The 23,579-nt window shown below is 36.8% G+C and overlaps 5 protein-coding genes across 7 annotated transcripts; 2 read left to right on the forward strand and 3 right to left on the reverse strand.

Annotated features, from left to right (window-relative positions):
* Positions 1–2,775: 2,775 nt before the first annotated feature.
* Positions 2,776–4,639, forward strand: LOC121750137 (B2 protein-like). Its single transcript, XM_042144607.1, has 4 exons — positions 2,776–3,546; positions 3,791–3,891; positions 4,010–4,204; positions 4,295–4,639. Exons 1-4 carry the CDS (start codon positions 2,916–2,918, stop codon positions 4,334–4,336), a joined length of 969 nt encoding a protein of 322 aa, XP_042000541.1. The 5' UTR covers positions 2,776–2,915; the 3' UTR covers positions 4,337–4,639.
* Positions 4,640–8,816: 4,177 nt separating this feature from the next.
* LOC121750253 (RNA polymerase II transcriptional coactivator KELP-like) lies at positions 8,817–10,774 on the reverse strand. Of its 2 annotated transcripts, XM_042144755.1 has the most exons (4): positions 10,331–10,774; positions 9,799–9,904; positions 9,033–9,142; positions 8,817–8,894 (listed from the first exon to the last, which is right to left on the reverse strand). In XM_042144755.1, exons 1-3 carry the CDS (start codon positions 10,613–10,615, stop codon positions 9,054–9,056), a joined length of 480 nt encoding a protein of 159 aa, XP_042000689.1. In that variant the 5' UTR covers positions 10,616–10,774; the 3' UTR covers positions 8,817–8,894; positions 9,033–9,053. The 2 variants fall into 2 exon arrangements, with proteins under 2 accessions (XP_042000689.1, XP_042000688.1); XM_042144754.1 differs by having other exon boundaries at positions 8,817–9,142.
* Positions 10,775–11,027: 253 nt separating this feature from the next.
* On the reverse strand, positions 11,028–13,906 carry LOC121750404 (F-box protein SKIP8-like). 2 transcript variants are annotated; one of them, XM_042144936.1, is made up of 4 exons: positions 13,721–13,906; positions 13,228–13,561; positions 11,870–12,066; positions 11,028–11,465 (listed from the first exon to the last, which is right to left on the reverse strand). In XM_042144936.1, exons 1-4 carry the CDS (start codon positions 13,753–13,755, stop codon positions 11,195–11,197), a joined length of 837 nt encoding a protein of 278 aa, XP_042000870.1. In that variant the 5' UTR covers positions 13,756–13,906; the 3' UTR covers positions 11,028–11,194. The 2 variants fall into 2 exon arrangements, with proteins under 2 accessions (XP_042000870.1, XP_042000869.1); XM_042144935.1 differs by having other exon boundaries at positions 13,228–13,906.
* A 303-nt stretch (positions 13,907–14,209) lies between these two features.
* On the reverse strand, positions 14,210–20,264 carry LOC121752356 (probable inactive ATP-dependent zinc metalloprotease FTSHI 1, chloroplastic). Its single transcript, XM_042147375.1, has 15 exons — positions 19,396–20,264; positions 19,235–19,319; positions 18,224–18,658; positions 18,090–18,143; positions 17,938–18,003; positions 17,544–17,639; positions 17,333–17,461; positions 16,685–16,737; positions 16,192–16,387; positions 15,980–16,094; positions 15,599–15,873; positions 15,387–15,470; positions 15,177–15,289; positions 14,856–15,105; positions 14,210–14,594 (listed from the first exon to the last, which is right to left on the reverse strand). Exons 1-15 carry the CDS (start codon positions 20,085–20,087, stop codon positions 14,421–14,423), a joined length of 2,817 nt encoding a protein of 938 aa, XP_042003309.1. The 5' UTR covers positions 20,088–20,264; the 3' UTR covers positions 14,210–14,420.
* Positions 20,265–21,326: 1,062 nt separating this feature from the next.
* On the forward strand, positions 21,327–23,578 carry LOC121752972. The gene is made up of 5 exons (XM_042148084.1): positions 21,327–21,564; positions 21,666–21,756; positions 21,833–22,611; positions 22,680–22,835; positions 23,046–23,578. Exons 3-5 carry the CDS (start codon positions 22,462–22,464, stop codon positions 23,445–23,447), a joined length of 708 nt encoding a protein of 235 aa, XP_042004018.1. The 5' UTR covers positions 21,327–21,564; positions 21,666–21,756; positions 21,833–22,461; the 3' UTR covers positions 23,448–23,578.
* The last annotated feature ends 1 nt before the right edge of the window (position 23,579 follows it).

Here is a 23,579-nt window from a genome sequence, read left to right on the forward strand (position 1 = left end):
AAAAAAAATCGCGCTAGGCAGTGCGCTAGGCGATCCGGACGCTGCAATAGCGCCGAGCGGATCGCCTAGCGCACCGCCTAGCGCCACGGAACCGCCGAGCGCTAGACGGTTTTTAATTCCGGAAACCGCTAGGCGGTTGCAATAGATCGCCTAGCGCACCGCCTAGCGCCGGCGCTCGGCTAAGCGGTGCGCTAGGCGCTATTGTGGATGGCCTGAGTAAAACTTCCTGCAATAAGTTTCAAAAATTATCTTTAGATTAACTTAAATACTTTTATTGGATAAGTATAAGAATCAAATACAAAGTTGGTTTAATTGAGGACCAAATCAAAATCAGCATTAAAATGCCACTGCAATCTCATTGATTTACCAGCCTCAGTTTTATTAATTTCACATATCTTTTTTTTAGTTGGGGGGTGGTGGGCATTTTTGTGTGTGTGGGGGGGGGGGGGGGGTGAGGGGTTGGGGACTGGTAATACTCACATCATAATTATATTGTTTACATATTTTGGTACTTGTCTATTATTTCCTAGTATTAATTAGTACTATTATATTTGTCCGGGCTGGCGTGTATATTTATCCAACTGATCAATGGGTCCAAATTAATTTCTTACATAGTTTGAATAAAATTGTACCGGATACTATCCACTTCTTATTCTTTTAATTTCATAAGTTGGTAAAGAGAGAATGGAGAAAAAATAACATAAATGATAGTAGAAATTTAATGTATTTTTTGAGTTATCTAGAAATTTTACATAGTATTTCAATTCTAGTTTGAATTTGAGAAATAATCAACAAAAATCCTGAAAAGGGGTTTATAATGATATTACGTGATGGAGTATTAAATAAAATAAAGGTATAGCATTGAGACGTGGTCTCAGAAATGAGTTGGAACGTTGATGTTGCGACCAAGGCAAGGCTCGGTCCGTGTGGGCGGCTCATGGTGGGCTTGGACTTGGTGTTAGGGCATCCATATAAAAAATTTACAACACCAAACATTGGGATTCCTTATCTGAATAACAATAATAGGAAAATGCATAATTCAAATTCAATCATATTATTTCAACATCTTATCTTTTCATCATTATAGCATCGTCCCGTTACCCGCATATCCAATAACTCTCAAACATTCTTAATAATTTTACGCGCTGTGGGATTAAATCCAAAATAGAGTGATCATGTAAAAACACGTGTCCCGTTTAGGACAAATTTAATCTTAATTACGAGGAATGAGACATGTGATTTATTATTAAAGAAAGGAAAAGAAATAAAACAATAAAGATAGCAATATCGGCCCGACGAATAGCAACCCGACCCGGAAAGCCAGCTGGGCCCATGAGTATAAGTAGAAGACACGTGCAGGCAAATATGCATTTCAGTGTGAACTCAATCCTTCACTTGGAATGCACTGGATCACTCTGACCTTCTAGAAATTTATTTTCGACTATTTTCACGGAAAATACTGAAATTTAAAATAAATCAGGCAATATATTTAGAAAAAAAGGATGCAAATATTGTAAACATATTTTGTTTTATTTTAATCCTATTTTAGGATTGGTGTAGTGGGGTGAAATATGAATCACAGAGCATCGGGTAATGTATATTCATTACAATTTACAATCGGATTTATGCTTAGGAAAGTTAATTACACAATCATAGAAAATCGAGAAGATTATAGGACAGCTGTCTTTATTTGCATAACTTTACATTCAAAACTTTTGTTGTCTGGTTGTTGCATTAAAAATAAATCTAAAAAATGAATAATTTTTTTCACTTTTTGAACATATAAAAATGAAATTAATACTCACACTAAACGTCAATCGTTTAGTACGGAGTATTTTTTAGTTATCAATTTTTTTTAATATTATTGTGTTAGATCGTCTTTACACAACATTAAAATCAAATTTGTTATAGTTTTTGATCTTATAGGTTGAATTTTAATATTATTTTATTTTTAAAAGTTTAAAATGAAGGATTGAATCATAAGAATTTTTTTTATAACTTTTCACTCAATTATAATACTGCAAGACATTCACATCCAACCGAGAATAAAAATGATAATATGAGGCCATATTTGAGATAGATGGATGAAGTCGTTCTTATCGAGTACTCTTTGTCTCACCTTCTGCGGACAGTGTATCACGTGTTTCTTTCTCCTTCAATTGCAAGTTATTGTTCAATTTAGTAAATAAAAAACCACTGAAAGGACGGGCCAAATAATCAAAAGGCGGTCGTGTATCACGAGTTTCTTTCTCTTTTACGATGAATTATTGATAAAATCACCGAAAAAGCGGATAATCAAAAGAGAAACAATGAAAGTCAGCCCATGCGAAAGAATGTAGGTGAAATGTAATAGAGAAAGTTACCAAATATCGAAAATATACTACTATTGGCCAAGATTGAAATATTTAAAAAAACAATTGCGCGCTTCAAAACAATTGCGCGCCAAGATTGAAAATATCATGTATCTGGAGTTTAAGCATGAGGCTGTCGAAGTGCAAATGAGACATGCATTTCCTAGCGCGACACATAGTAGTGATGACGTGTAGCTTCAAAACTAGACTTCACTTCACTTTCACTTTAAAACCGCGTTTTTGTTTTTGTCGTCATCACACCTAATTCTTCAAACGCTCCACCTAACTTTTTAATTAATTAATTAATCCCCACTGACTCACTTCACCCCCCATTTTTCCCTTTTTAATTAATCCTAATTCCATTTCCTTCTTCATTACTTTTCCACACTTAGCTTTGACAAATCCACACGTTATCCCCCCTCTCCTTCCTCGCACCTTCGCCCCTTTTCCCCCGATTTATACCCCCCTCTCTCCATTCCCCTCTACCTTCACCAATTCCTCATCTACTACTGTTTGCACTGATTAACCTTTTCTACTGTTTTTTTTTGAGGTTTTCATTCTAAAATGGAGAACAATCAGTCCTCGTTTTGGCAGTTCAGTGATAACCTCCGCCTCCAGACGGGGAGTCTGGCCGATCTGTCCCTCAACGACTCAATCTGGAGCACCAACTACGCGGCAAAGCGGACCGCCGAGGAGCGGCGCAACTTCGACTTCCGCAACGCCGGCGAAGCGCCTTTCGGCGGCGATCTGAAGTCGGATTTCAACGTAGGGTTCAGCAACGATGCGTGGAAGGCGCCGATCAACGATAGCTTTAACGGAGGAGTCAATTACTCCGGGTACGGTTCGGGTTCCACCGGGCTGAACGGCGGCTTTAATAAGGGCGTTTACTCGACGCCGTCTATGAATTTCAACAGCTATTACAGTAAGGGGAAAGGTTTCGCGAATAATGCTGTGGTGAATGGGAAGATTAATAGGGGGAAGAACGACGAGGAGCATGGGGGTAAATTGGGGAAGAAGAATAGGGGGAATAAGGAGACCGGTAAGGATAGTAACGGCGACAACAAAACGGCGGTTGATAAGAGGTTTAAGACGTTGCCGCCGGCTGAGGCTTTGCCGAGGAATGAGACCATCGGTGGATATATTTTTGTCTGCAACAACGATACCATGACTGAGAACCTCAAGCGCCAACTTTTTGGTAAGATTTCTTCTCATTTCTAAATCGCTTGATCAATCCCTAAAATATGAGTGATTCAATTTTGATAAAATCATGGGCTCTATGGACTCTGTTTATGTTAGTTTTGGTAAAATTTGTGTAAATAATTGCTGAATTTCACGGATCTTTACTAGTGATCGATCACGAACCTAGAGTTACTTTTTTCAATTTTGGCAGTTTATTTGTACTGTATGAATATGTGACCTAAAATTATCCAAAATTTCAGGGTTGCCACCTCGCTACCGTGACTCAGTTCGTGCAATAACCCCAGGATTACCCCTCTTTCTGTACAACTACTCAACTCATCAGCTTCATGGAGTTTTCGAGGTTTGTTTTATCTAAGTTTCCTTAGCTTAATTGTGCTGAATATCAAACTATGATAGTTTAGTTCAACTTGTGTAAATCTATGAATCATGATTGATGATGTATTGGTGTTCTGTTTCAGGCTGCAAGCTTCGGAGGCACAAACATCGACCCCACAGCTTGGGAGGACAAGAAAAACCAAGGGGAGTCGCGCTTCCCTGCTCAGGTCCGTGTGGTGACGAGGAAGATCTGCGAGCCTCTGGAGGAAGACTCATTCCGCCCAATCCTCCACCACTACGACGGCCCCAAGTTCCGCCTTGAACTCAACATTCCTGAGGTAGTGTTTCATTTTCTTCATGTTTTAGTCACCACTTAACTCAAACTTAATATCAGCTTTATCTTAATGAATCTGGTTATGTGATTGCAGGCTCTATCCCTTTTGGACATTTTTGATGAGACCAATGTTTAAGATGAATGTTTGATGGATGGATGGATTGAAGGAAGAAGAAGAAGAAGAAGAAGAAGAAGAAGAAGAAGAAGAAGAAGAAGGAGGGTAGGCATTTTGGCTGGTTGTGTATATGTATATAGAAGGGAAGAAGATACATATATCTATCAAAAGGAGTTTTGGGACTTCGTTTGTAATACTACTACTACTACTACTACAAAATACTCTATACAATTACAAGTAGATTTTAAGTTAAATGTTTTCTTGTGTAAGTGAATAATGCTTTGCTCTTTTCTTCAAGTCAAAGATGCAATAATTTTGATGAAATCTATGATGCCGCTTTGGTTGCCAACAAATTTGGTGTATTTTTGTGTGGAGGTGCCATACATCTGTCCTGTTTTGTGATTGGTGTGGAGATGTGTGCTGTAACCAGCAATTTCATTTGGATTGGGAATCGAAATTGAACACATCTTTCAATTTTTTTATTCTTGCAACAAGTATATTCGTGCACTCAGATGTGAAATTATTCCCCCTTTTCAGTCTGATGTTCTATTTTATGAGTTCAGTATTTATGGATAAATTCGATGCTGTCTTCGTTGGTGGATTCACTTTTGTTGATAATAGCGTCTTTTTATTTATTTATTTATTTATTTATTTTTATATAAATTGGAGTATTATTTGATAAACTATGACTGTGTAACATGAGGCATACAAATTATGTGAGTTTTGAATCACTTGTTGAGGTACCAATGGAATGACGCAAAATCCGGCAAATACTATATTTTATAAAAGTATTAATGTTTAATTATATTTGAATCATTATATTGATATGTCTTATATATTGTGATTCGTAATCGTAAGATGATCTTACAAAAATATCAGTCATAATTTAATCTATTTGTCAGTAGTTCTCTGGTTACGTCTAATGTGAACGTTGCATATGATGGTACACGGGTCGATATATGATTACAAATGAATTACTGGAGTAATATTATATTTCTTCGAGAACCAAGTTTGTTTGATTGATTTATTCGTGATTGACGGGGAAAAAGACTTTAATTTAGTGATTGATGTGTAATACTATTATATCCCGCAATTCCAGCAATTTGAAGTCACAATAATGAAATTTCCTTGATTTCTCTTTAATTACGTTTATCAAACGAAACTCTTGGGAATAATAATAGCAAAGGTCAGCGTTGACGTCGAAAGGTAGATGGAGCGCGGTAATTGTCGTTGGGCAAAATAAAGCGATCAAAATTCAAAGGAATTGGAAGCGGTGATTGTCATTAGCGATAGATAGCATATGCAAAATGGAAAAATCCAAATTTAAAAGATTGGAATCGTTAATCCGACGATAGCTCTAAATATTAAATTTAATGGAGTTATAAGTGTGGTGGATCAATTGAGGTGGTAGTATGTAACGAGTGCGACACTAGTACAATATTGAGTTTGGAAAAACACCAAATAAAATTGATAATCAAAGATTAGGTGGACGGCAAATTCAAGCAATTAACAATTTTGAATTTCTTTACCTTTTCCTTCTCGGGACGCTTTCTTTCGGTTGAGAATATTAATGGTGGTTCGCTTTACCTTTTCTATATCATTATTTCTCTTTATTAAAAAAATAATACTAGCATATTTTATAAACTAGTAAAAGACATAATTGGTAGGAGTATTTCAATATATTTTGTCTTAATATAAATCGAACTCAGTTCCTAAACTATTTCAATATTTTGATATGGAGTAAATCCATAAACTATTTCAATATTTTGATATGGAGTAAATTCAACCCTCTTTATTTGTGCAAAAATTTGGGTTGAAATTTAAATTTACTCGATGTGGAAATTCAAAACTGATTGATGATTTTTGACCTCCTCTATCTAGGACCCTAGTTTCTCTTTTCACTTTCTAAGTTTTAGATGTTAGTGTTTGTATACTAGAAATCACCTTTTGAGTGATTGAATATCGTAAAAATCTATATTTTATTTTTCAATAGATGCAACAGATTATTTTTATCATAATGTTATTATGTTTTACATTTAATGAATGTTTATTGCATATTTAAATGTATAAGCGAATTAACAAAGTCTAAGTATTTGTTTTAGTAGACCGGTTGTGGGCGTCGTCCACTTTAAGGTAACACGGTCAGTTCTGAACAAAGAAAAATAAGAATTTCACAACCTAGATAGGCCTAGACTACCTATCGTGAAAGGTTGCAATGTCAGTCCGCATATTTCTAAGCCTTACTGAAATAAGATGACATTGGTGTGGTATAGCACTGAATTGGATCTAACAGCAAGACGAGTCTTTATGCTATCTACTGAAATACGAGGTCTTGATAATTAATTTCTTAATCAATGTACGTTAGCATTGAGCATACAATATTAATTATGCACTACTTTGACTTATCAAATGGTGCGGTTTTTCGCAACCCAAGAATCCTGGTATATTGGGTAGTGGTGATTAATATCTAGCGGTGCTGGATTGCTATTATATTGAATCGTGCGCGAGGTAAGTCTCGTTTGATAACGTCCACAAGAGGAGCTCGAAACAATGTTTTATTATTCGAAATCTAGCTAGTTGGAGTTTGATTACTCTATGAATAATAAATAAGCGTTTCTTGCTAAGTCCATTCTTGGAGTTAATAATATGTTAATTAATTAAGTTCATAGCAGACATTAATTAATTAATGGACGTTTCTATCTTAAGCGCGGGAAATGAACGACAGACAAATGGAAACCCAGAATACTTGTAATTTCAGATTTGGATGGGCAGTGCAATATTATTTCTGTAGTGGCTGCTCGTAATATTCCAATATAAGCTTATATTAAATTGTGAGTTCAATTTAATTAGTAAGAAGTTAATCGGGGGAGGCTATATCCAAATTCTTCCATAGATACCTGTCTGGGTCCAATATGTGACTTAATATAAATAAGAGAATAAAGGAGACAGAAAATAAACATAATTATCATCATAATTTTCGTCCCCCTCTATTTCTTCAAGAGGGACGATTTTTCCAGCTCTTCTCCGTGAGGGAATTCTGTCTTCTTTATTTAAGTCCTAGTATTCTAGTGAGATCAGCCCACACTGATATCAGTTTATAGTCCGGGAACCAGTCAGAAGATTCGTGGTTTAGTACTCAAGATCTTCATGTGGAGAAGGCGCTAGCCAACTTCGATTCTTTGGAGAATTAACGAGGTAAATTGGCTAACTCCGTAGTAAGCATGTTTTAGATTTCAATTACGCTAAAACAAGATTAAATTCAAGTTATGAGCATAATACATGTGAGAATTACGCGAATAGATTTTGTCTAAATACTCTGCTAAATAGATCAAGATATTATGTGATCAATTTGATGCATACTTCCGCTGCCAACCCCTTCATTATCATCGAATGTGTAAAATTACAACTAGACTGCCGAGAAGCTATTAATAATGTCGTGTACTCCGTGTAAGATAAAATTGATATTGTAGTAAAACTACTTTGAAGTTGGACTAGATATTCAAACTAGGTGTTTTCCAAATAAAATCAAATCAATGAAAAGATAATTTGGGTTTAAGAATGATATGTTCTTGTGATAAGGTTTGATCACTTCACCAATCTTGTGAATTGATCAACTTTTGTGACTAGGAAAGCTATGATGCAAACGGACACCTAACAATGTGACCAAATTATTGGTGCTCATCTATTAGGACAGTTTCAAAAGATTTAGTTTTGTACTATATTAAATCAAACATAGTAGGTCAACAAGTTCTTTGTTTTTAAAAATTGAAATAAGAAGGAAAAATAAAATAGGGTGCAAAAGATAACATTAGGCCAACGGAGTAGGAAAATGTTGTTGTTATAGGTAATAAAAGTTTTCGTGGAGGACTTTAATTAACTTGTTATTAGAAAATAGTAATTGCGAAATTTGAATATGATTTATCAAAGTGCTTTAAAGGCTACGTCTTAAGTTTGAAAAGGATATATCAATATAGGAATAGTTTTGTTTTATTTTATAAATTGTCTATGAAAGAAAGCTAAACAATTTATATATTTTAAACATGTGGAAAGATAGTTTTGTAACAACAATTTTCAGATCTGATCAAATTTATATTTTCCCTTAGTTTAAAGATTTTTTTTTAATTGTTATTGATTGGTGATTAATTGGTCATTGCATGCTATTGTGTGCATTTTGATATTTTTTCATCTTTTTCTAACCATTTTAAAATAACTTGCACACGATTAATCAAACATGAAAATTAAAAAGACAAAAAATGTTCATAATCTTACTAACCAAACATGTTTGGGCTCCGATCTTATATGAGGCCCATACAATGCAAGAGATACATTTTTTAATAGTTTACTCTTTTTCCTTTTGAATAATTTGGGGTTTTTTCTTCATTTTAACCTCAACCTCATCTTTGCTTTGATGCTCCTAAGTCCTAATGATGTTTACTGTGTACAAAACTTGGACCAGAGATAAGTTCAACAGAAGACTTCAGTTGAGTAGCAGAGGCAGATATTTCCAGGATCAAAATGTAGTTTGAATCAAGTGGAAGATGATAAAGTCCATCTATTGTCTCAACAAACCGACTCTATTCTGTTGTAACAAAACAATGTTAGGAGGAATGATACATAATAGCTTAAAAGAGTCTCTAGAGAGCAAAATGACATATCTTATGCACTGATATGACTAGCAGTAGCACCTAAAGCTGAAGATCAAAACAGGGTCTCTTACATTGGACGAAACACAAGCAGTTCATCTCGACTCCATCTTCTTGATGGCCTTCTCTATACCAGGTACATTCTTATAGAAGGAGGCCCACTGTTCGGCTGTCAAGCTTATTCCTGCACACATACTTTGCCAAAGTAAATAACTCCGACAAACTTCATTTCAGAAATCAACAAGAAGCAGTACTAGTTCCAAAAGGCCAATCATGTACTCATTTGGTGTTAATCTCCAGTTTAGAGTAGCTAAATTTGTATAAAAGCTTGATCCATATTGCATTAATCCCCGTCTCATGCCAATGTCAACAATTGAGCTTCCAACCAATTATGTGTTTGATTTTAGTCTCCAGGTGAACCAAGGAAATAAAAACAGATGGAAAATAGCCAAAAACCGATTAAGCTGCATCATCATCAACCCATGTATTCATTTTACACCAAGTTCATGCTCACTATATTTTTCCTCTAAGCTTGTATTCTAGAATTAGCTTCACTGCGCTGCACTTCATAACTTATTACATATACAGACTATATTACATAGCAACTATATTTGCAAGGGTTTAGGGTTTACTTCACAGAAGCATACTTGGATCTTTCATCAACTAGTAGGTTGCACTCCCCATCCAACTGAACATGCTAGCTCAAGTCCAAATATTGTCAAAACACAACCGAGGCAACTAATGTTGAACAAGGAATTCTAACGAATATTATGCTTGGCATACAAACAGAGGACATACATCTGTATATACGAAGCCTTACAGCAGTAGAGCAGTTTTTACCTTTGGCTGTTGGAAGTTCTTTGCCACCTTTCTTGTAATACTCCCTCATTGAAACCAGAGTCTTCCCTCTAAATTCAGAGAGTGTCACTCTTCTCTTGTCAGATAACTACACAAACAAGAAACATGATATCAGAACATAATGTGCTACAATGTAAGAGGTGATCTTAGGAATCGCCTGCAAACAGACTCCTTTTAATGAAAGATGGTACCATTCTATGTGGAGCAAAGAATTAAAAAATGGCTGAACACTGAATCATCCAACATCATTTAAGATACTGTATGTATTTTTGCCACAAAACATGAAGTACTAGTTTGCAGGAGAGCATCATTGAATACTGTAATCAGCAAAAGGGAAGGAAGGAATGACATACATTCCATCATAAATCTCCAGTTACAATGAATTAGCAAATAAACCCTAAAATTAACAAGGGAAAACAAACCATACCAAAATTGAAGGGCACAAAAAGAATTCTGCAAATGCAATAGAGCAACAAAATGTGTCAACAAATGTGCAAATGAAATGGAAACTCACGCGGCAAACAATGAGGCCGCCCTCGTCATCGTACTCCTTTTCGCCTGGCTTTCTACCGCCGTCTTCCTCTTCGGCTTCTTCTTCCTCCGCTTTAGCCTGTTGTTCGGTGAGGTACGTCTCCACGATCTCCCTGACGAGCTTCTTCCGGGTAGGGGCGGAGAGGTCCATTCCTAGCTTCTCGGAGGAGGATTTGCGGATTTTGAATTCGGTAGTTTCGTCCATGTTTGAATTTTTGAGGATTTCCAAAACCGTCTCCTCGATTTTGTTACGTGTTTCTTCGTCCATTCTTTCTCCCTCTTTCTTTGTTAGTGTTGGGAGTAGCCTATTTCGAGTAATCTGTCAGACTTTTTGCAAAAAATCTATGGAATTTGGCGCAGACGCAGAGAGCAATTCAGTTGCTGTTCATCCTAAATTGGGAAATCAAAGAGACGTGGCGAGGGCAATTATAAGGTGTGCTCGGGAGCAGGACACAAAATTGTAGGGTTTTAAATGTCCTTTAATTAATTTATAATATCACATACCCTAAAATAAAAATTACTATTATAAGTGGTTTTCCTTCAATATATTATCACACAAATGTATACTTCAGTATTTTTTTGAGACATTATTAATGAGACAGACTGAAAAATGAATACAAATCTATGTTTCCAGATAAATAATTTCTTCAGCTGTGATAATAAATTTGACTCGACAAAAATAAAGCAATGAGGAATAAAAGTTGCTCTGTGCATGCATTTTGTCATAAAATCAGCCGAGAATTCAAAGAGAGGGGAAGAAAAAAAATCAAGCTCATAAAATTCCCCTAATACATCTTTCTTTCAAGTATGATGAATTAATTCTGTTATCCTCTACCATCTACTTCCTTTACACAAGCACAGGTAACAGCCCTTGGCCATGCCCACCTCCTCCAAGCCTCACATACGCCGAGCAGTGGTGGTGCACCATGTACCATCTTCCATCGTGCAATTCATATACATTCGTCACATTGAACAGACCAGTTAAGATGTCAGGATAAACTTTCATCGTCACCCAAGCCATATTTGACATTACACGAACCCTCACATCTTGTATCTCGAAAGCAGCCACATTCTCCCTGTCCAATGATATCTGCCAGCTCCCCACTACTGCATTGTAACTACAAACAGAGTCCACCAACATGTTATAAGCTACTGTCTGAAAAGGGATAAAAGGTTTAACCATGCTAAGCATAATGAAATGCAAATATTATGTTTCACCACCATCTCATTAACCTCGTTAATTTGACACCTAATGCACCAAACAAAAGTCTGTATAAGAAGCACAGATGATTTCACAAATCAAGCTTAATTAGAAAAAAACCCATCAAGGTTCAGGGACCCAAAGATATCATGTTCAGATTAAGACTTTGGCATGTTTTTTTTTATTGCAGAACCTGACAAAGTGAATCATGAATACATGGTCACAAAGGAAATTGAAGACCCTCATTTTACTGTCACCTCTTATTGGAAATAAAAAAACTTAGTTAGCATAAAGTAAAGAACTTTGCAGATAGCAGCATACCCACTAAATGAGTCCCCATTTGCGCGGAAACACTTCACATAATCAGCTTGAAGCCAAATTTGACGCATAGCTTGAACCAATCTTTCCCTGACAATCCTAAAAAATTCAGCATTTACAGTAACAACAGCTCTTGTAGCAGCATAATATGCTTTCCACCCATTAGGTGGGGTTACATTGTCTTGTTCCAAAGTGAAATCCTATTAGAAGATCAAAAGAAGCACAATTAGCACAATACACACGTCATCACTGATTGCTAGCAACTATAAACCACAACACTATTATAAACAAGTAGCACAAATTTTTGAACTCAACCAATGACTTTCCTGATTCAATAATGAATCAACAGTCGGTTTCCGATCACAGAATAATTTCTTCTTTCACGATGTTAAATTGGCGACTCCACCCACTTAGCCAAAACATGCAATACAACTGTAGGCTTTCTTTTCTATTTTATATGGTGACAAAATGGCATACTAAATCATAGAATTGTTTTCGGAAAGGGACATATTCCCCTTTATCCATTTCTTGGATATTGCAGGATTCAGGAAACATGAAAAAAAACCTCTGGTCTCCACCAGGAGAAGCAACATAAGCTAAAATGATATCTTAGTACCAATACCCTATTAACAGTAACAATTAAATGAATTCAATTACACTTCAGCTCCAATATGCAAGCCTTATTATTACCATGTAAGTTAACACTTCTTTAAGAACTAAAATCACATTAGACAAACCTTTGTGTCCATAAGAAATTCACGACTACAATAATGTAGTATAGCATATATAAACTGTACAAATGCAACTCGAGAAGTGAGGATATATGCAGATCACGCACACCCATAGAGGGGAAGCAGATTAAGACTAAGCAACTTCTTGCTAATTGCATTTTCCCCAAGACGACAAAGTTATACATCCCAGACATTTCACAAAATTACTTTTCCATGTTCAAAACTATCGTCAGAGTTTCAAATAAATAGACATAAAAATTAAATTAAATAACATAGTTGGGGCATCTATCATTACTAAGGGCCATTTGATCTCAAGAAAACAGCAAAATGCAGAGATATACACAAGTATCATGATCCAAAACCGATATGATTTCTACTAACACATTATTCACTTCCTATCAGCCAATAACCTACCACGTCTTAAATCTTGCAAGGAATTAAAGCCTGTTTTCTTTAAAACATTTTAAGCTCCTATAACATCAATGAACAGTCAAATCTTGAATTCTGATTTCTTGTTCCTTTTACTTCCAGTTCCATTTCCAACAATTAAACCAGGTTGCCCACACATCTCAGCAAAGCAACCACATCAAAATTCAGAAAACAAATCTTGAGAAATGAAATCCAACCAACCTTATGGTAAAGCGCCTTCCAGGCATTGTCATCATCGGCAGCTTTCCGCATGTGCGAATTTGTCATGGAGAGGCGACAGAGGCTCTGATAATCCAAGTAACTCAGGGCATGCGCAGTGATCTCAGGCATCAGTTGCTCAATCATCGACGCCCCCGACTGTCTCTCCACACCATTTTCAGTCGCACCCCCATTCACCTGCCCAGTCATTTCCACATCCACACCACCATTTTCAGTCGCACCTTCATTCACCTGCACAGCCATTTCCACACCACCAATTTCCCTCTCGCAATCGGAACAGCTCAGTCCTAACTTGACCCTCCGGAAAACCACAGCGCTGGAGAGAATCAAACAGAAAACAGTTGCTAATAGGGCTACCAAACACGACGAATAATCGGCCGCAAAAACACCAAAACCATTCATCCACCATGAAATTTCAGTAACATGGATTGCAATTCATGAAAGGGGCGATTAGTTAAAACCCTGAGTATTTTACCTTGAAGTGAAGCAGAAAAAAATGTGGTTTTGCATGTAACTTCGTTTTCAGGTGGGGTTCTATCTTCTCCCTCTTTCCGATTTGTACTGAAACCCTAATCAAGGGTGTGTTTGGAAAGAGTGAGAGAGAGGGGTTAGGAGAGGGAGAATATACTGTTGGCGGTTTTATAACCGAATCCATCTTCATTTTTCAAGAAGGGTGCCGGGAACGAATGAGCAGAGAGAGCCCTACGCAAATACGACGTCAGTTAAGGGGTATTTTCGTAACAAACAAAACTATGTTGAACCGAACCGGTTAACTTTTTTTCATTTGATACTCCATATAAATACTGACATGACTAAATTGCCCATGATCATTAGTTGATGATGATATTTTTTCTCCATATTTATAAAATTATGTTAGGAAGCGCAAAATTAACACCTTCAAATCTGTATTCGGTTTTTCAATCGCCAGAATTAAGCTCGATACTAAAAAAACAAGAGAAGATAATTTCGCAACAAATTATGTGGTTGTGATATTATTATAATGTTTTGAATATCATGTTAAAATTACAACGAAATGAAATGAAATCAACTATCCAAAATCAACTGGGGTACAACATACTCATCTCAACTATCTAACCAATGAACAAAAAATTCGGCATTATATGCACCTCTATGTGTGCAAAAATCACCATTTATCAAAATGCATTCATCGTGAATCATGAATTCAGCATGGTGTACAACTCTTCAGTCTCACCGTCATCCTGTTGGAAGAATGGAAGGCTTCCTGGTTCCCTTTCTTCCAAAACGAGGCTCGTAGGCGTCTGCGGAGGATAATTCTCAATAATAAAATCGATCTCTTCCCCTGTAAGCTCTCTCTGATCAAGAAGGACCTGCAACATGAAACAAATCCTTCTGTATAACCACCGGAGCTCTTCAAATCAACAGCTCGACTAGATTTAGGTGAAAGTCGCTCTAGATGAACCACTTCAACGGCCGACTACTCAAGCATATAGTAATTTTTATGTCCAATTCCTCTATTCTTTCTTGCATTACTACTCAACACACTTTTGTGGTTTCTTACAATAATCAGTAGTAGTTTCATACTTGATTTGGAAAGGTAAGAGAAGAATAATCTTGACTAAATCACGTACCTTAACCGTTTTGAGTAAAGCAGCATTGTGCTGCTTAAGCAATGAAACAGTCTTTCCATACATATCCTGCATTAGCTTCTCCGTCCTCCTTGCAATGTCGTCATCCATTTTAAAGTTTACAGGAGGCTCAATCAGATCATAATCATCGTACAGAGAACCCTCAAAGTCTATTCTTGGACCAACAAATTTACTTCTCTTTCTCCATGGAGGCGGTTCGCCATGCACTGTCATTGGGTTCTCCAAATTCCATCTGCAAGAAACACAATTAAGTAACGATGCAGAGAGCAGAGAACCATAAGAAACGCAGTGGATAAAACATACATTGAGATTATCTTACGAGCGAGCCAAGATGCATCAGTCAGATAACTGACTGATGCTTTAGAAGTATCTCGTCCAAAAATTACTTCTTCAGCAGCTCTCCCTCCTAGTAATACCTTTAAATAGAAATTTTCAACACCTTTATAATCTCAACTACATACCGTAAAACAAGGAGAGAATAGTGCAAATCTAGTCAATACTAAAATGGCAGACCTGAAGGCGGTGTAATAACTGAGGATAGCGCTCAAATATGTAAGACTCATCATCAAGACGGTGAAATACAACTTGGGACAGTGTCTGCAAGAGACATCTCAATATCAGTGAAAAGGTGAGAAAAAGAACCATTAGCATAAACACGTTGATTGTGCTACAATATTGTGTAAACTCCAACATTCGAAGAAAATCAACGAATAAAGACGAAAAACCTGTCCACGAGGATCAATTGATACACGATCACAACGCTCAACTTTTGCATTCTCACAACGCCTTAGCAGATGCGAAGTCAAAGCAGTCCCTACTTCTACAGTAGCTCGTCGACATTGTCCTTGATGACCTAGGTCTATCCCGACACGCTTAGGACCCACCGTGAGACGGTCAACTGCATCATCCATATCTGACTGAAGAATAGCATTATGACTTTTCCTCACTGCTACAAGAGCAGCCTCTTGGAGAAGTTGAGCCAACTTTGCACCTGTCCACCCTGGTTACAATGATTACGGCATTGAAGATTAGAGAATAGTGCTGTATGAAAAAATCACCGACAGTTTAATACTGAAAAATTAAAAATAAAAAAGTCAATTGCACACCTGGCAAGTTGTTTGCATAGGTCGACAAATCGACAGTATTCGATAGTTTCACTTTCCGTGCATGAACTTTTAGAATTTCCAATCTCCCTTTTGCATTTGGAGGACGGATTCTTATCTAGAATTAACCAAAACAGTCATAAATGCCAGTGCATTCGTCACGAAAAAAGTACTTAAGCTTTGATAATTCAATACTCTGTTCAAGGAAAACACACCTTACGATCAAAGCGACCAGGACGAAGAAGGGCAGGATCTAGCAAATCCATCCTGTTGGTGGCACCCAAAAATATAACACCTTTGCCTGTATCAAATCCATCTAGTTCTATCAAGAGCTGGTTCAATGTAGTCTCCCTTTCTTGAGTAAATGCATTGTACATGTCATCTGATGATTCTTGGAATGCTCCTTGTCGCCTATTATCAACAAAATTCAACAAGGAAACATTAGTACAAAGCAAGAACAGAGAAACTATCATAATACAAATTGTTTGAAGGGGGCACGAAGCAATAGATCAGGTATGATCAGCATTACAGCATGCATATCTTACACTAGAGACACAGATCAAGTACAAATCCAGGTACATGAAATCCTGAGTTTATTCTGGCAACCAGAAGTTGTTTGTAGGCAGTATATTGATATATATCTAGGACAAGCAAGTTGCTAATTTAAACTCCGTGCCAAGAAAGAGAAATTAGATTGAATAGCCATACCTTGTGGCCAGTGCATCAATTTCATCAATAAAAATGACCGATGGTTTATTGACCTGCAAAAGAGCATATATAATCAATAAAGGAGTATACAGAACTACCACCTTTACAACCTAAAACCTGCTAGATGACTCATTGAAACTTTAGTCTCTATAGCTGCCATTTTAGAGTAATAAGGATGGACTAGTTACTTACTCATCCTATTGACTCAATAGTTCCCCTGTCATTATCTTCAAGGAAAACTGAGAATAAAATTACTGGAATGTACAGAGGAAATTTCCTTTTGTGTTTTATTTTCCAAATTAAACCAATTAAGCCATGTAGGTGACACCAATAAGGTGCACGAAAAAAGCACCGAAAAGTGAAATATGATATGCCGAACTAGATAGCATAACTAATAAGAATGCTAAACCTGAGATCTCTGAGATGACTATGAAAATGGCAACCTAACTGGAGGAATATATCCTAATTGAGGACAGGATGCCAAGTCTTTTCACAAGCCGAATCTTATTTTATACTGAAAGCAGAGACAAAATTTTTGTATGGAATGAATACAACATAGCTTTTCAGAAAAAAGTTGGTATAGCCAACAATAATTTAGTACTAACATAAACCTCGCGGCTCGCACAAATGATACAGATGACCAGTTACCTTTGCTCTCTTAAATAAGTCCCTGATACGAGCAGAACCAACACCAACTAGTACTTCAACAAATTCTGATCCAGCCATTTGATAAAATGGAACACCGGCTTCACCAGCTATGGCTTTTGCAACTAGTGTCTGGTGATGAACCATTTAACTACATAACTCATTGTATGATATTTGTAATTCATGTTTCTAGAAAAAAGAAGAGACAACTGACCTTGCCACATCCAGGAGGGCCCTCAAGTAGTACTCCATGAGGAGGTTTTATTCCCATTTTATCAAATAGCTCAGGATTCTTTAGGTACCTAACCAACTAATTTGCAGACAAAAAAAAGAGAGGGGTCAGAAAGGTTTCAAAGTTCTGTGATCACTGCATATCAACAATCATATTTCACATCTCATTTGAAAATTTGAGATCAAAGAAATTGCCTATCAAACACAATCTTAGCTAAAAGTATTTCTACGTGCAAACAAATTAGTGAAAGAATAATTAGCTTTAGAGGATAAATTATTTAAATTGCATCGATTCATGTTTGCCTCTTAAAATGTATGTGGAGTGGAGAGTTGCAAAATTCCAGTGGCTATTATATAATTATTCTGAAAAATGATACCTCCTGGAGCTCTTCCACTGCTTCCTCAATGCCTGCCACATCATTAAACATGACTCCGGTGGAACCCTGAAGACATGTTATTCTCAGCAAGTTATGGAAACAAATATACTGGTTTACTAAACCTAGAAAGAAAATCAAGTATATTAACTAACATCAACACGGGCTTGTGGCTTTGACTGAGAGAATTCAATGCCTTGCCATATATCCTGCATGAAGTAGAAGTAGCAATTGTAACGAACTGCTAACAGCAAACCTATCAAAAGAAAATGATGGAAGTGAAGCCCACCCATTTTCTGAAATTCTTAGGTCTTCTAGATAGGGTGAAACGAACAAGAAGCACCATTGTCACAAAGACCAACATGATTGGCTTTAGCATCTCAATACTGGCAGAAACCCCACCAAAAGTGTAGAGCTCATATAGTTTTGATGTAACTGCTCCATCTCCAAGATATTCAGCAAGACTGTCCCAGATTCTTTCTAGAACCCCAAATGTAAGACCTAAAAATAGCTTGAGAAATGGCTTGGTCAGAGGCCATATGACATATGCAGCCACACCAAAGACAAAGGTAGTAGCAGCAAATACTGCAGAAGCCAAAAATCCCCCGACTACAACTGCAGCTGCAGCCATTGCAGCAGTCAGCATCCCAAGTTCAACCATCACCCTGCTGGAAATCTTTGAAGCTATAGGATGAGGATATTCTGGCAGCTTCCCAACCCAGGCCTCAAGAAAGCGAAAAAAGAGGTGTTAAGACAACTCACATGCCCCATTGATTTATATAATCCAGCATACTGACAAACTACACTTCTAAAGAAATTTGGCCTAGGCAATCAATCTAAGCAATGCAATTCTATTACTAATTTGGCCTAGACAAATCAAATGGATTCTGTCATCAAGAAACTAGACCTAGATGATTACACCATGATAGCATGCTTATGTTTCTTGCTGTCATCATGATCTTACACGACCAACACTGTTACTAATTAGGTAAAGTATGTGGTCTTATGCCATAAAAGATTCCTGTGAGGAAATAATTAAACTATACAACTAAAGAGATTTTCACATTTTACACTACGATTATTTATACTATACTGTCTTGTTATTATAATGGCACTATGCAAGTGTTAGTAGCATCTCAACATTGTACTGGGGATATTAAGTGGCCATTCTAGACATGTTAATGTTCACTTGTGCTTCTCATTTTTCAGAGTATGGGGAATAGAAAGGATATGTGTCTACCGTTTAACATGAGTGTATTTATCCTGGAAAAGCTTTTAAATAAATGATAAATGTTGATACCAGTGTTTGCTTCTCTACTTCATTCCGTGGTCCATCATATGTCTCCAGAAGATCTTGCACTTGTTCTTCATCCAGTCTCATAGCCCTGTAACCACAACTCGTGAATTAAGCAGATGATGAAACACAAAGCAGCAACGAACTTTAATATATTCACTACACACCATTTAGTTCGGTGCAAACTTGTTTCACCAGGTATTTCTTTCAAATCAACAACGAAATCCCTGTAAAGAGCGTCACCATATGGAACCCTGCCATCCTCCTTAAAACTCACCAACTTCACCTTATCACTATTCATGTACTTCCTAAAATCTTCATAGCTCATTTTGGGCAACTCCTTCACATTCTTATCAAACTCATCTTCTTCAGATAAATTGCCCACAAAAACCTGCTCCGGTACATAGAGCTTCCCTTTGTACTCTCTTAACAAATCCTTCAAATACACCTCCGTCTCCGGCTTCACATCACCGCCACTCTCCTTAACACTTCCACTCACCAATGCCTTCAAATTCAACCTATTCATAATCCCCCGAACTCTCTCATTGAAATCCTTTTTACTCAGGCTCTCCTTCTCTTTCAACGTGTACAATTTATCCCCAATCAAATACTTGGGTTCAATTTGGCTGGGGTTTTCCCTCAAAACCCTAGAAACAAAATCCTCATCTCCAGCACCGGAATTCGCCGACGAGGTCGAATTCGAACTCGCTTTCGGTAGAAAAACACGTGGGTAGCAATTCAGCTGCACTCTTTTGGTGGGTTTCAGGGAAAAATACAAATTCTTTCGAGTTCTTTGACTGGGGAATACCGTGGGAAAATTAATCAATGGCTTAGAAGTTCCCAACGGTGCGGAATACATATTTTCTGGCTAAAACTTGGGGTGTATTAATATATGGAATTTGGGCATTCTTAGTTTGAGAAATTTACATGAAGACGGCGTTAGAGGTAGTGTGAAATCATAACAAAAATGCAGACGCCCAAAACCAGGTGAAGGAAGATTTTCAGTAGAGAGATGAAGATGATGCAGGAGATATCGCTCTTTGTGATTAACGATTTTATAATTACAGCAAATGTACTTTTTTTGCGAGTTTAGCAACATGTAACTCAAGCTCAAAAATATGAAAATTAGTTGTTCGCCTTATTCTAAAACAATTTAAAAACTCCGTATTTTTAAAATCTGAATTTTCTAAAATGAACTTTAATAATTTAAAAATGAAAGTTTGAAGTATTTTCCGAAATCAGTTCTACTTTGATTATAACCCTAAGGGTATAGTATATGTAAATAGACAGACATATTTTGAAAGTTGGTGACGACATTTAGTTTTGATCAAAATACTTAAAAAACTATTATTGATGTCATAATTTAATCAATTAATTATAATCAAATTTTGATGGTATCATTTTTTTTTATAATTTCAAATAAAATAATAAATTAAGATTTGATTCTTAATTAATTTGGTTAGTTAATAATGTCAGTTATTAGAATTAAAATAAATATGTAAAAAAAATAGATATAGATATGGATTAAACCAAAATGATAGTCATGAATGGTGGCACATGAAATATGCAGCATAATATTTCTTGATAAATTAATTGAATTAATAAAGTATTTCAAATTTATTATTTTTAAATTACAAATATGTCCATACTATGGAAGATTATATTATGGTCATATATCTTCCCGGATGTGCAGATTTGTATGAATGGTCAAGGATCAAATCACACTACTGTTGTGTAGTTGCAACACCTCTCAGGCACAAGTTTGAGACCTTGGGAGGTGGGCTTCTGGCAGACAGTGTGTTAGGCCCTCCCCTTAGCGGGTCACTGCGTACCTTGAGGGTTTCAACCTTTTTTTTGTATGAATGTCATATATCTTTTAGATTTGGAAAATATATAGTTACCATATCTAACATGAATCGACTCATCTACAAAGAAAGATGAAATAAGAGTTACGCAACTAGACCCGAAAATTAACCTTCTTTTTCTAATTAATTGGACCTGTTGGCATGATTATATTACTTTACATATATATAATAGAATTGGGTTTATGTTATAGGAGGAAATCGTAACCCTAATTCATTCTCTATTGTTTTGGTATTTAATTCGCTCAGTATAGCATGGCTCGGCTCCTAGTGATCGGCATCAACCTAGTGATCGGCATCAAGCACCGCTTCCTAGTGATCGGCGTCACTATCACCGCTGTTTTTCAACCCTAATTATCACATGGGATGTCTACAACCATCTTCTCCACTTGTTCCTTCATCATCTTCTTCAGAAGTACGAGAAGCACAAGAATTGAGAAACAACATTCTTAAGCAAATCGAATACTACTTCAGGTATGTGTAAAATTTTCTCGTTTTTATGTTTGGTTTTCTTTTCTTTAATGTTATTTGAAGGAGTACAAATTAAGTAGAATTTGAATTTGATATTGTTGCAGTGATGATAATCTGGCTAGAGATGTTTATATAAAACAGTATATGGGCGACAAGGGTTGGGTTCCGATTAGTTTGATCGCCAGTTTTCCACGAGTATGTCATCCATCATGCTTTCCTTTCTGTCTCTCTTTTTTTTAAACTAAAATTCTCCCATGTTTGAATTTTGTAGGGAAAGAAAGTGAGGCGACGCACTAGTTGGAGTTGACGCCACCATGCAGCAATGGGCTCACGATCTATGAAGATAGCTGATACGGGACGGGCCTCTCGTTGCCGGATCCATCACAAGCCCATATTTGTACAATTATGGAGTTGTTGAGTTATTAATAATTATTCTCCTAAAAATCTGAGGTAAAAAATAAATTTTAATGTAATGATAATAAAAACTTGGAATCGAACCCCGTGCCTCTCCTCGCAAAGATGATGATGAATTCATTTTTAGACGAAACAAAAGCTACTTATTTCTCAAGTCTCCAAAATCACTGTTCAAACAAGATTGGATTGCATCTCATCATTATCAAAAGCTACCAAAAGTAGGTGACAAAACTCTGTCAATGTCAACTCAACCAAAAATTTGTTCTCTTGTGAGTGAATTAGCAGTGATAAATCCCAGCATGCAGACTAGGGTGGAAGAGAGTGCAAGACAGAAGTGGTGATATAGGACATATCTTTCCATATCTTTGTGCATCAAATGTCCCAATATTTACTTAAGAATAGATAGATTTATGTTTAGGGTTGCAATTCATAATTTTGTAGCCTATATATATAAGCCTGTTCTTGTGATTTCAATTAGCAAGCAAAATGATTCATCAAAATTGTAATAGAGAGGGGGTGTGGGAAAAACGTTATGAGCGGTGCCTCATCTGCTCCTTCTGTAACTCGAGAATTTGCCACCGCAAACTGTCCCGCACCGCCGAAAACCCCAATCGCTGGTTCTACACTTGCCCCCATGTCTGTCCTCTCCACTCATTCTTCATCTCCTTTTCCAATTCTTCTCCAATCAGCTTCTTGTTTTTCAGGACAAGAAGTTTAACAAGTGGGAAGACGAAGTTAAACCCCATGAATGGATCCTCGTGCCTTACTGCGGCGGCTGCGGCGCCGGACTTTGCCGGGTCAAGAGATTTTTTTCCGGATCCTCTCCGGGTCGGATCATGTTCCTCTGCAGAATCAAGGAGGTTTTTCCCCCTATTCTCTTCAATTTTGTTGGAATTGATTCTGTTGTACCATTGATTGCTTTCAGACTCGGTTTTAATTTGTTCACAAGTTTGGATTTTTAACAGTCCTGCTTTATAGTCTTGAGGTATCTAGCTGCATTTTGAGTGAAGGATCTCTATGTGTTAAATTACTACTTACTACTTATTTGAAATTTTGAATCACACACATAGGGAGAAGGTTCTTGTGGATATAGAGTTTGGCAAGACGAGCTACAAGCGATGGAAGCTCGTGAGGCGGAGGAAAAGAAGAAGAGGGAAGCCGAGGCAGTTGAAGCCATGATCAACAACCAGAATCAGTTTAATGTTTTGCGAGAGCATATCGCTTCTACCAAGGACCGGCTCTTCCAAATCGAAGCCGAGGTGTCTTGTTGTGAGGTTGAGATGAGACTTTTGAAGCTTCAGCTTGAGAAATTATCTAAAAATAAGGAGGTGTTGGAGGGCAAACATTTGATTGCATCTAATGAACTGGAACAGTCTCAGAAACTACTCGAGGAGAAGGAAGCAGAACAAAATGCTGCATTCGACAGAGCAAGAGCGTTGCTAGAGGATAGAATTGTACCTGCGTATGTCTAGTTCGTTTTCTTGTATTGTAGTATATCCAGCATTCGATAATTATTAGGACGTCTAAACTCTAAATCCTAAACTCTCTTTGTAATATATACCCAGTTCACTTTCTTGTAATATTAGTATCTAACATTTGATCAT

The sequence above is a fragment of the Salvia splendens genome, chromosome 10, assembly GCF_004379255.2.
Source record: "Salvia splendens isolate huo1 chromosome 10, SspV2, whole genome shotgun sequence".
NCBI lineage: Eukaryota > Viridiplantae > Streptophyta > Magnoliopsida > Lamiales > Lamiaceae > Salvia > Salvia splendens.

Coding starts and splice junctions, on each gene's coding strand:
- LOC121750137 (XM_042144607.1), top strand. CDS start 2,916: ATGGAGAACAATCAGTCCTCGTTTTGGCAGTTCAGTGATAACCTCCGC. Junction 3,547..3,790: donor CCTCAAGCGCCAACTTTTTG/GTAAGATTTCTT, acceptor CCAAAATTTCAG/GGTTGCCACCTCGCTACCGT. Junction 3,892..4,009: donor AGCTTCATGGAGTTTTCGAG/GTTTGTTTTATC, acceptor GTTCTGTTTCAG/GCTGCAAGCTTCGGAGGCAC.
- LOC121750253 (XM_042144755.1), bottom strand. CDS start 10,615: ATGGACGAAGAAACACGTAACAAAATCGAGGAGACGGTTTTGGAAATC. Junction 9,905..10,330: donor GCGGCCTCATTGTTTGCCGC/GTGAGTTTCCAT, acceptor TTGTTTGTGTAG/TTATCTGACAAGAGAAGAGT. Junction 9,143..9,798: donor AGAACTTCCAACAGCCAAAG/GTAAAAACTGCT, acceptor GTATGTGTGCAG/GAATAAGCTTGACAGCCGAA.
- LOC121750404 (XM_042144935.1), bottom strand. CDS start 13,647: ATGAATGGTTTTGGTGTTTTTGCGGCCGATTATTCGTCGTGTTTGGTA. Junction 12,067..13,227: donor GGAAGGCGCTTTACCATAAG/GTTGGTTGGATT, acceptor ATCTTCTAATAG/GATTTCACTTTGGAACAAGA. Junction 11,466..11,869: donor AATGGGGACTCATTTAGTGG/GTATGCTGCTAT, acceptor CTCTGTTTGTAG/TTACAATGCAGTAGTGGGGA.
- LOC121752356 (XM_042147375.1), bottom strand. CDS start 20,087: ATGTATTCCGCACCGTTGGGAACTTCTAAGCCATTGATTAATTTTCCC. Junction 19,320..19,395: donor AGTTTGCACCGAACTAAATG/GTGTGTAGTGAA, acceptor TTGTGGTTACAG/GGCTATGAGACTGGATGAAG. Junction 16,095..16,191: donor CTGGTCGCTTTGATCGTAAG/GTGTGTTTTCCT, acceptor GGTTAATTCTAG/ATAAGAATCCGTCCTCCAAA.
- LOC121752972 (XM_042148084.1), top strand. CDS start 22,462: ATGATTCATCAAAATTGTAATAGAGAGGGGGTGTGGGAAAAACGTTAT. Junction 22,612..22,679: donor GGTTCTACACTTGCCCCCAT/GTCTGTCCTCTC, acceptor CTTGTTTTTCAG/GACAAGAAGTTTAACAAGTG. Junction 22,836..23,045: donor TCCTCTGCAGAATCAAGGAG/GTTTTTCCCCCT, acceptor TCACACACATAG/GGAGAAGGTTCTTGTGGATA.